Raw genomic sequence first — 12,109 nt, forward strand, 5'->3', positions numbered from 1 at the left:
CTCCCTCTCTCTTCCTCTCTTTCTCTCTCATTATTAATTATTTAAATCATCAAAGTCAATTATATTAATTATATTATTAGTTTTTGATGTTGAAATTGTTGGTGACAAAGCCAAATCCATATGATCAATTAAAGGTAATGTGTTATTTCCATTACTATTATTACTTGTGGTGGTTGTAGTTGGTATTGATAAATCAATATCCAATATTGATAATGATGATGAGGAAAATGTTTTTGATATGTTACTTGTATTACTATTATTTCTACTATGACTAATATTACCAACAATACCACCACCATTACTATTTGTACTATTACATCTACTATGTCCATTACCATTACCATTACTATTACCATTACTATTGTTGTTATTATTATTATTATTATTATTATTATTTTCTTTATGAGTATTTAATAATTCACCAACATTTGATAACATTGAAGGTGATAATGCATTTGTTGGAGAAGTAGCTAAAGAGTTTGGTAAAGAAGTTGATGTTGAAATTGTTGAAGATCTTTTTTTATTTGGTGAATGTTGTTGTTGTAATTGTTGTTGTTGTTGATTTTGTTTTTCTTCTTGTTGTAATTGTTGTTGTTGTATTTGATCATTTCTTTTAAATTCATCAAATTTTTTAGAAGCATCTTCTAATAAACCATCAATAGTCCAATCTAAAGTATTTCTTAAAGCTGCTTCAAAAGTTGTTAAACAATATTGTTGTTTTTGTGAACATTGTGAAAAATCTGCATAATCTTGAATAAACATACACTCTGATAATGAATTTGTTATATTTGATTTAATTATAACATATGAAAAAATTGGTAATAATTCATCTGCACTAATTTGTGGAATTTTTTTATTATTCTTTTTCTTTAATTGTGATGATGATGATGATGATGATGTTGTTGTTGCTTTATTTAACCAATAAGTTCTAACAGATTCAGAGATTGCATCAATACTATGTTCAATACATTCTAATTTCTCTGATGGTGTTGTAAATGATGATAATTTCTTTAAAATATCAATACTATTTTGATATGGTGGTATACTTTCTTCAATATCATCAATATTTTTATTATTATTATTATTATTATTATTATTATTATTATTATTATTATTATTATTATTTATTTCCTCGTCGACATTATTATTATTATAATTTGTAATATCATCTTTACTTGTATTTAATAAAATTGGTGATAATGAATCAGAATTATCTAATAACCAAAATTGTTGAGGTATACCAATATGAATAGTTGTAATTGTTAATAATTGACCAACTTTACTTGAAAAAGTTTCATCATCTAATGAATATTTATGAGTGTATAATGATAAAATAATTTGATAAATAAAAGAGTAAACTGATTTCTCAACTGCTAATCTAGTATATTGAATTCTTTGTTCTGTAGTTCTTAACTCTGGCATTTTATGTAAAATAGTTTGAGTATATTCATAAATTATATTATTAATATCTGTTGCAATCTTTTCATTTGTAATTCTTGAATTATTATCTTGTTGTTCACCATCAGCATTATTATTATTATTATTATTATTATTATTATTATTATTATTATTATCATTATCATCACCAATAGTAACACCATTTGCAATAATTCTATCCTCAATTGCAAATACTAAAGATGAAAATGATTTACCTAATTCAAATTCTTGATTTAATAATAGATTTGAAATGTTATCAATGATTTGATCTTTTTTATCTAAATTCTTTGATATCGATTTAAGGGTTTTCTTTTGTGAATCAGATTTGAAAATATCTAAACCTTTTTTTAAAAGATTGTCAAAATCGATTTCTTCAATTTTACCAATTTCATTATCGCCTGCAGCAATGCTATATTCTAGAGTATCCGATAATGATTGTAAATTAGCTGACAGGGATTGCAATCTTGGTGATGATGTTGAGTTTAAGATTTTCTTTGGTTTTGATTCAGGTTGAGAGATTTCCAAGATTTGATTAATCATTTCAGATTCTTTCTCTTGATTGAAATTTAAAGTGTAATTACCAATTGAAACTAACCACATTATACACTGTTTTGCATCGGTTGTCCAAAGGAAATGAGCGATTGAATTGTTTGGTGTACGTAATTTGAATCCATATCTAAGCGAATTACTATCATCCAATAATCTAATATCAATATTTAATATTAATCTCTTTAGATCCAATACATCAACTTCTTCTAAATCTTGTGCTAAATGATTGAATAGAAATTGACCCCTTTGTACTAACCATCTATTATCATTAACATTACCTTTTGGTTCACCCATTATCAATACATTATAAAACATACAACCTTCTGATATAATTGCTTCTGAATGTAAATTATTATTATTATTGTTGTTGTTACTACTACTACTTTTATTTAATTGATTATTTGTTTTATTGATTGTTGTTGAATTTAATGATGAATTTAATGAAGAGGATGATGAAGAAGAATATAATGGAGCGTTTGAAGATGATGATGAAGATAAAGATGTAGATTCTCTATACTCTTTATAAATATCATTTAATATGTATCCAATATCTTTTGATAAATCTTCTGACATTTTTTTAAATGAACTATTACTTTTATTTAAATTACTATTATTATTATTATTATTGTTGTTGTTGTTGTTGTTGTTGTTGTTGTTGTTATTATTGGTATTATTGGTATTATTATTGATGTTATTGGTGTTGTGGTTGTTGTTGGTATTATTTATATTTCTTTGGTTATAATTATAATTTGTTTGATTTACAATTAATTGTGGTGAAGTTGGTAATGAATGTGATCTTTGTTGTCTATATGATTGTGCTTGATAAGATTGTTGTTGAGTTTGTGGTTGTGGTTGTGGTACAATATAATTATTTTGATAGGTTGGTGGTTGTTGTTGTTGTTGTGGTGGTGGTAGTGGTGAGATTGGTTGTAAATTATGTGAAGGATAAGGAGGCGGTGGTGACCTATATTGATCATATAGTTGTTGTTGATGATGATATGGTTGATAATAAGGTATATTATCATTATTATTATTATTAAAATTATTATTATTATTACTATTACTATTACTATTACTATTTACATTACTTGAGTTACTTTTATATTCAACTGAACTCCTGTTGTTATTATTATTGTTATTTATATTATTAACATTTATATTATTATTATAGTTTACATGATTTATATTATTATTATTATTATTATAATTATTATTATCATTATTACTATTATTATTGTTATTTTTATTTTTATTTGTATCTAATGAATATGAAGGAATAAAAGATTGAATATACGGATTCTTATTTTGTGAATCGTTATTTAAATTATTATTATTCCTATTATTATTATTGACTTCATTATAAAGATACATTTTTTATAGTTATATATTGTGAAGAGGAAAAAAAAAAAAGAAACGAGCTTTCGTATGTTCCAAATTGTAAATGATTTTTTAGAAAAAAAAAGAAAATGCAAGGTGGCACCTTAGATTAAAAATTAAAAAAAACAAAAATAAAAAAAAAAAAAAAAATAAAATAAAATATATTTAATTTTAAAAAAAAATTAAAAAATAAAAAAATAAAAAATGGGAATTTAATTTAAAAAAAAAAATTTTATTTTAATTAAATAAAATCTAACCTTTTTTTTTTTTTTTTTTTTTTTTTTTTTTTTGAACAAGAAAAGAAATTGGGGAAAAAAAAAAAAAAAATAAAAAAAAAAAAAAGGGCTTTTTGAATAAAAATATTTATATTTGTGTGGTGGAATTGAAAGTTAATAAATAAACTTTATACCAAATAATTTTTATTTTTTATTAATTTTTTTATTTTTTTTATTTTAAAAAAAAAAAAATAATAAAAAAATAAAAAAAAAAAAAAATAAATAATAAAAATAAAAAAAAAAGAATTAATAGTGTAAATAAATTGTACAATGCTTTACTTTTTTTTTTTTTTCTTTTTTTTTCTTTCTTTTTTTTTTTTTTTTTTTTTTTTTCCATACCGTTGAACGATAATTTTTTTAATTTTTTTTTTTTTTTTTGAAAATTGGAAATATCTTTGCAATCAAAAAAGACTTTGAAAAAAAAAAAAAAAAAAAAAAAAAAAAAAAAACTTTTCCCCAAAAATCTGATTTGATTGTAATAATAATAAAAATAATAATAATTATTGTTTAATTGTATAATTATATTTTTAAATAAACCAACAATTGTAAATATATTTATTTATATCTGTATCATTAAATCAAAATATTTTGATTAGATAATACAAATCCATTTTAATTTTAATTTTATTTATTTTAAAATCTCACACTGATATAAAATAATTATCAAATATTTTCAATAAATTATCGTTTTATTATTTCAACAATAATAATAATAATAATAATAATAATAATAATAATAATAATAATAATAATAATAATAATAATAATAATAATAATAATAATAATAATAATAATAATAATAAAAATAATAAAAATAATAAAAATAATAATAATAAAAATAATAATATAGGGTTTATTTTTATTGTGGTTTGAATTACAAGTCCACATATTCTTACCACTCCTAACAGACGCACACATACACACTACACACACTCACATAACTCACACCACATTCCCACCACTACTAGCACACCCACAATAATAACAATATCACAATAATAAAAGTACTTAAAAATAAACAAATAATTGTTATTGTTTTTTTTTTGTTTTTTTTATTATTTTATATTTTATTTTTATTTTATTTTGTTTTTTTTGATATTAATTTAAAATTTATTAAATTATTATAAAATAAATACTAATATTATTAAATAAAATTAGAAAAAAAAAAAAAAAAAAACAACTCAACAGTATCAAGTTCAATCAAACACACATATGATAATATAATTTTATTTTTTAATTTATTTTTTATTTTTTTTTAATTTGTTTTTTTTCAAAAATAAATAAATAAAAATAAAATACCATGGTATTAAGAGGTAGAGCAGGTTCAATGACACCTCAAGTCAATTTTAATAAATTAAGTGGTAGTGGTAATATTGAAGAAAGAAATAATAATCAATCATCATCACAATCACAATCATCACCATCACCATCACAATCACCATCACTACAACAAAATCAATTAAATAGTAGTAATGGAATGAATAATAAAGTTAAAAATTTACTTGATTTGGAAAATTATTATAAATCTATAAAAAAGAATATTACAGAGAATCAATTTGAATTTTCAATTAAAAAAAAAGAAAAAAATAGGACATTATTAGTTAATTTAAAAGATAAAAGTTTGACAATTTTTAAATTATCAAAACGTGGGAATAAAAAAAATATAAAGAAATATTTAATTTCTGAAATTGAAAAAGTGAGTAATTAATAGTTTATATATATTTATTTTTTTATTTTTTTTAATAATAATTAAACATATATTAACATATACGGTTTAATAATTTTTTTAAAAAAATTAGATTACAAAAGATAAAAAAGATAATAAAGAATTAATAGTTTTTAGAAGGAGTAAAAAAAAAGAAATGAAATTATATTTTTTAAATACAGAAAGAAGAGAATGTTTTTATGAATTAATATGGATGACATGGAATAATAAAATTATGCCACCAACACCATTAAGTGGCGAAGAAGATGTTGAGGAAAAAGCTCAATATGAAAAGATTAGTATATTTATTTCAACCTGGAATATGGGTGATGCGCCACCACCAATTAATGAAGGTTTATTAAATAGTTGGATACCAAAATCAAAACCATATGATTTATATGTTATTGGTGTTCAAGAATGTGAATATACTCCATTAAAATCAAAACATAAACAAACCCAATTAAATCAACCACAACAACAACCTCAACCACAACCCCAACAGGCACAAGCACAACAACAACCACAACAACAAAATCAATCACAACAACAATATTCAGAATGTCAAGAAGATTGGTTTGGTACATTATCAGAACATTTAGGACATGATTATTATAAAGTTGAAAGTACATCATTAGTTAAAATGAGAATTATTATATTTGCAAAGAAACAACATTATTATAAGATTAATTATATTGAGAAAGCATCAATTGGTACAGGTATTGGTAATATGTATGGTAATAAAGGTGGAACATGTATATCATTGTCATGGTGGGAAACATCATTTTGTTTTATGTCTTCACATTTTGCAGCACATCAAGAAAAGATTGAACAAAGAAATTCAAATTATAAAGATATCATCAAAGGCATTAAAATTGGTAATAAGGAATTGGACATTTTAAATCAATATAATTATGTATTTTGGATGGGTGATTTAAACTATCGTATTGGTGGTGGCTTATTTAGAGAGGAGGTGCTAATGCATATAAAGAGTAAAAACATTAGAAAACTATTACAACACGATCAATTGAATCAACAAAGAAATCAAGAGAAAGTTTTCATAGGCTTTAAAGAAGAGCCAGTCGGATTCCTCCCAACTTATAAAACCCTCAGAGGAGTGGAGAATCAATACACCGAGGAGAAGCAACGTATACCCAGTTGGTGTGATCGTATTCTCCATAAGAAGCTACCCTACTCTCATGATATCATTTGCTTGGAATACAACTCTGCCAATAGGATCACTACTAGTGATCATGTGCCAGTGTATGGGGTCTATGAATCGTACGTTAGAATGCCCTGTTCGCCCAATAGTAGCAGTTGCTCCAATGTTAAGAAACAAATTTGTCAAATCCTATTCAACGATTTACGTGCAGAGTGTTTGGATATGGTTGACAATGAGGAGAGGGCACCCGATGCCTATATCGTTTTCAATTCCTCTGCTTTCATAGCCACCGAAATCACTACCCCTCATGCCTACAAAAATAGAAATCCAATTTGGGGCGATTTACCACCAATCACTCCAATCATTGAAAGACAAAACTTTTTAGAAACTCAACATCTCTTTCTTACATTTTATCACGATGATAAATCCATTGGTCATGCTGCAGTTCCTCTGGGTATTGGCTTTCAAAAGGAACCTTTTGCTTTTAAAACTAGAATCACTAGAAATGGTTTACCAGCTGGTACCCTATTTGGTTCAATTCATATTGTTTATCAACAAATTTCTGATTCAAAATTAAAAATCTCTCCAAATCTATTAGGTAAATCAACTCCTGATACTTTTAAATTTTATCAACAATCATTACCTTTACCAATACCACAAATTAATAATAATAATAATAATAATAATAATAATAATAATAATAATAATAATAATAATAATAATAATAATACTAGTGTTGGCGGTAGTGGCAGTAGTGCTAATAATTCAACTCCACCATTACCACCAAAAAATTATTTAAATAATAATAATAATTCAAATAATAACAATTCAAGTAATAATAATAATAATAATAATAATAATAATATTGGTTATACTAATAATGCCAATATTAATAATAATGGTTCTGCAGTATCTGAACCAAATTCAAATACTTCAACACCAATACTAACCCCAATTAAAAATTACCAACAACCTCAACCATCTCTACAATCTCAACAATTACCACCACAACCAACTACAACAACTACAACAACTACCACGACTACAACTACAACAACGACCACTACTCAAACAATTAAACCATTACCAAATAATCAACCAGTTCAACTTAGAGAATATCTTTCTCGTGGTTTATCAACTGCAAGTATAGAGTTGGATGATTTGACAATGAATGATAATGCTATCATTCAATCGCAATCATCAATTTCAACTTCATCTGTAACAACAATTAACGATAATAATAATAATAACAATAATACCAGTAATAATACCAGTAATAATAGTAATAATGCTGATGGTGTTGATGATAATATTCGTCCTCCATTAGAAAGACAATCTAGTCAATTAAGAAGAAGTGTATAATAATAATAATAATAATCAATAATAATGAATAATCAATAATAATGAATAATAAATAATTAAAAAGTAAAAATAAAATAAACTGAACCAATACTTAAAAAAAACCATTATTCTCTCTCTCCTCTCATTTTTTTTTTTTTTTTTTATAAACTTTATCTTATTTAATAAAATAAAAAAGAAATAATAATAAAAAATAGATTTGTTACTTTGGTATAACTTTTTTTTTTTTTTTGATTTTATTTTGTTTTATTTTGATTTTAATTTTATTTTTGATTCAAACCAAGTTTATCGCTAAATATTTAGGTTGATTAATTAATTTTTTTTTTTTTTCTTTTTTTTTCGTTATTATATACAGAAATAAAGAATAACTTGAATCCTTTTTTTTCTTGAAATTTTGTATTTATTTATATTTAATGTTTTTCAATATGATCCCATGGATAATTTACACCCTAAAATTTTTAAAAATAATATTAATGAATAACAATAATAATAATAATAATAATAATAATAATAATAATAATAATAATAATAATAATAATAATATAATAATAATAATTAGTAAATGAGCATGAACATGAAAATGATCACTGTGTGTGTGTGTTGTGTGTTGAAAAATTGGGTAAATAATTATAGTACGCACAACGAAAGTTCTCCAATCTTGTTTTGCTCTGTAGAAAACCCAGAACCAAACAGTTGTACCTAAACCAACTGAAAGGAGTTTGTGTACTTTTGAAACGTGAAATGGTGCGTGATGACCTCCTGCCATTATTATTATTATATGTGAATATGTAAAATAAAAAAAAAAAAAAAAATTAAAAAAATTAAAAAAAAATCAAAATAATTTTTTTTATTTTTTTTTTATTTTTTTTTTTTTTTTGAAAAAAAAAATTAAAAAAATAATTATTATTTCTTATAACTTTTTATTTATATCATTAAAACTTTTATTTATTATTTGAATTCATAAGATTAAATAAATTTTCTATTCTTTTTTTATTTTATATTTTTTTATATTAATTCCAAAAATAGATTAAGGTTTGAAATTATTTTTTTAAAAAAGCAAACAAAATAAAAAAATAAAGTTTTGCCAATTATCCAAAATGCAATTTACAAAAATTTAAAATCAATGTCATTTTAATAAATTAAAATTATAAAGTAAACAATCTTATTTGAACAATAATAAACCCAAAAAAAAAAAAAAAAAAAAAAAAAAAAAAAAAAAAAAAAAAAAAAAAAAAAAAAAAAAAATTCTTAAAACAGAACGATTACATTCATTTTTTTATATTTTATACCATTTTGTGTATTTTTGAGTTCTCTATTTTTATATGTTATAAATTAATATTAAAAATAAATAATATTAAATCATTTTTTTAAAAATTTCAATCAAAAAGGGTTTTTAGGTATTTTGGATTTAATGTTCGCGAACCGCCAGAGATATGTTAGTTTGTGATATTTATCTTTTTGACAGATATCAGGATTTTTTTTTGCTTTGTGTCTCAATTATTCAATCGAGACACTCAACGGTTTTTTCGATGTTTTTACACACCTTCATATCTCTGGTGGTCGCTTACGATTAATCAATGAGAACTTTTTGTTAGACGAAGAATGACAATTTCTTTTATGCATTTGTATCCAAAACCTATTTTACCTGTGATTAATTATATTTTAAAATTTAGTTTTGTAACTTAATATTTTTAAAAAATAATCATTTAAGGGATTTTTTAAAAAAACAATGGTCTAAAATAAAAATAAAATTTTTTTTTTTTTTTTGAGAATTAAATTTTAAAAATTATTTCCATTATTTTTCTATATTTTTTTAACCCATTTTTTAATTCAATCCGATTATTTCCATAATATTTTATTAATATTTTTTTTTCCAAAAAAACCTTTTTTAAACCTTTTGCATCTAAAATTTTTTTTTTTAGTTGATTCTACTCTTTTTTAAGACTTGAAAAAAAAAATGATATTTGAATTATAAGAGAAATAATTACTTTACCTATTTTTTAAAATTTTTCTTTTTTATAATTTAATAAAAAAATAAAAAAAATTAAAATAAAAAAAAATAAAGAAAAGAAAATTTTAAGATTTTATTATTTTTTATTTTTTAATTTTTAATTTTTAATTTTTTATTTTTTAATTTCATTAATTAACTTGGCGACCAAGGCAGTCCAACCAGTCTGGTGAGAAGCACCAAGACCAGCACCACTATCACCATGGAAATATTCATTGAACAATATATGATCTTTCCAATGTTTTTTTGCGAAAATTGGTTTACCACCAGCAAATTTTCTAGTACCATCTTGATTCTCTTGGAAGATACTAATGAGACGTTTAGAGATATCATCGGCTACGATATCCAAAGTTACGAGGTTACCAGAGTTTGTTGGATATTCAATTTGGAATTCATCACCATAGTATTCATGATAGGTACGAAGTGATTGAATCATGAGATAATTTACGGCAAACCAAACTGGACCTCTCCAATTACTATTTGAACCCATGATATGAACATCACTCTCGCCAGGTACATAACCAACACAAGCATCCATCTCAGCAAAAGTGAATGGATGATCCTTGTGATGTTTTGATAATGATCTAATACCATTTTCAGAGAGGAACCAATCTTCATCCAACATTTTCTTTAAGATTAATTCCAATTTCTCACGATTTACAATTGAGAGTAAACGTGATTTATTTTGACCCAAAGCAGTGAATGGAGCAATGTTTTTCACTAAATTTGGTCTATACTTTACGAACCAATCCAAACGTTCTTTGAATTTTGGTAAAGCTTGAAGTGTATCATAATCCAAAATTTCAGCAGCAAACAATGGTATTAAACCAACGAATGAATAGACTTTGAGTTGATGTTGATGAGAACCTGGTGAAATGATTGAATCAAAGAAGAAACCATCCTCATTACTCCATAAACCAGTTTTTGAGGTGATACTCTTGGCAATGCTAATGAAATGTTCGAGGAATTTAGTGGCGATTGATTCATAAGAGTTTCTTTCACGTGCTAAAATCAAGGAGATTTTCAACATATTGGCACTATAGAATGCCATCCATGATGTACCATCGGCTTGTTGAAGTTTAGCACCATCTTTCAATGGTGTTGATCTATCGAATACACCAATATTATCAAGACCTAAGAAACCACCTTCAAAAATGTTATTACCTTTGATATCTTTTTTATTGACCCACCAAGTGAAATTTAATAAAAGTTTATGGAAAATTTGCTCCAAAAATTCGATATCTTTAACACCGGTTGTTTTCTCTATATGTTTATAGACTTCCAAGGTTGCCCATGCATGTACTGGTGGATTTACATCACCAAAATCCCATTCATATGCGCAAAGTGCACCACTTGAATGAGAATACCATTCACGAGTAATTAGAATCAATTGACGTTTTGTCCATTCAATATCTAATAACATCATTGGTATCATTTGAAAAGCTAAATCCCATGCAGCCAAGAATGGGAATTCCCATTTATCTGGCATTGAAATTACATCGTTTGCATAGAAATGATCCCAATGATTATTACGAGTAACTGGTTTCTCTCTTGGATGAGCTGGGTCACCTCTTGCCCACATATCAACACCAAAGTGATAATATTGTTTGGTCCATAGTAAACCTGCCAATGATTGTCTTTGAATACGTTTTAAATCTTCACTCATACCATCGATACCACTTTGGTTGGCCTTGAAAACATTATCATAAAATTCATCGGCTTCTTGTTCTCTTTTAGTGAAAATTGAATCAAAGCTTGTAAATGCTTCTTGTTCTTGAAATTCTGTTGGTGAGAATCTAATCTTTACAGTATAAGATTCACCTGGACCCAATAATTTCTTACAATGAGCTGCAACTTTTGTACCACTTTTTTCATTTACACAATCTTTCCAACCATTAACAACTGAATTATTAATACCATCTTTTACATATGGTGAACTATTTGGATAATTAAATAATCTTTGAGTATTTGTATCGTTCTCTGTGAATAAATAATTAATATCTTCTTTTTTTCCTGTTGCTGCTGCTGCATCAGATGTTTCCACGATATAATATCTTTTACCAATATGAACTTCTTCACTAACCAATTGATTATGTGTATGACGATGAATATATGGACGACGATCTGAATAACCCCATGACCAAGTATTACGATACCAAAGATGTGGAAGTACATGAATGGTTGCTTCTCTATCGGTTGAACGATTATGTACGGTAACTTTACATAAAATATCATCTTCT

The 12,109-nt window shown here is 24.3% G+C and overlaps 4 protein-coding genes across 4 annotated transcripts in view; 1 reads left to right on the forward strand and 3 right to left on the reverse strand.

Moving 5' to 3' along the window:
* Window positions 1–33: 33 nt before the first annotated feature.
* On the reverse strand, window positions 34–3,357 carry DDB_G0279937 (hypothetical protein; the record flags this gene model as incomplete). The annotated part of the gene is made up of 1 exon (XM_636317.1): window positions 34–3,357. The coding sequence occupies one exon, from the start codon at window positions 3,355–3,357 to the stop codon at window positions 34–36; it is 3,324 nt and encodes a 1,107-aa protein (XP_641409.1).
* A 1,581-nt stretch (window positions 3,358–4,938) lies between these two features.
* Dd5P1 (inositol 5-phosphatase) lies at window positions 4,939–7,864 on the forward strand (the record flags this gene model as incomplete). The annotated part of the gene is made up of 2 exons (XM_636318.1): window positions 4,939–5,334; window positions 5,438–7,864. The coding sequence occupies 2 exons, from the start codon at window positions 4,939–4,941 to the stop codon at window positions 7,862–7,864; spliced, it is 2,823 nt and encodes a 940-aa protein (XP_641410.1).
* A 407-nt stretch (window positions 7,865–8,271) lies between these two features.
* Window positions 8,272–8,627, reverse strand: DDB_G0279939 (hypothetical protein; the record flags this gene model as incomplete). The annotated part of the gene is made up of 2 exons (XM_636319.1): window positions 8,272–8,310; window positions 8,502–8,627. 2 exons carry the CDS (start codon window positions 8,625–8,627, stop codon window positions 8,272–8,274), a joined length of 165 nt encoding a protein of 54 aa, XP_641411.1.
* Window positions 8,628–9,984: 1,357 nt separating this feature from the next.
* DDB_G0279941 (hypothetical protein) overlaps window positions 9,985–12,109 on the reverse strand; it is a gene marked incomplete at both ends in the record, with an annotated part of 2,923 nt that continues 798 nt past the window's right edge. The window contains one exon of the mRNA XM_636320.1: window positions 9,985–12,109. This exon is cut by the window's right edge and continues 382 nt beyond it. Within this exon, the coding sequence (XP_641412.1) occupies window positions 9,985–12,109 (2,125 nt within the window).

The sequence above is a fragment of the Dictyostelium discoideum genome (genome assembly GCF_000004695.1).
Source record: "Dictyostelium discoideum AX4 chromosome 3 chromosome, whole genome shotgun sequence".
NCBI classification, from domain to species: Eukaryota; Evosea; class Eumycetozoa; order Dictyosteliales; family Dictyosteliaceae; genus Dictyostelium; species Dictyostelium discoideum.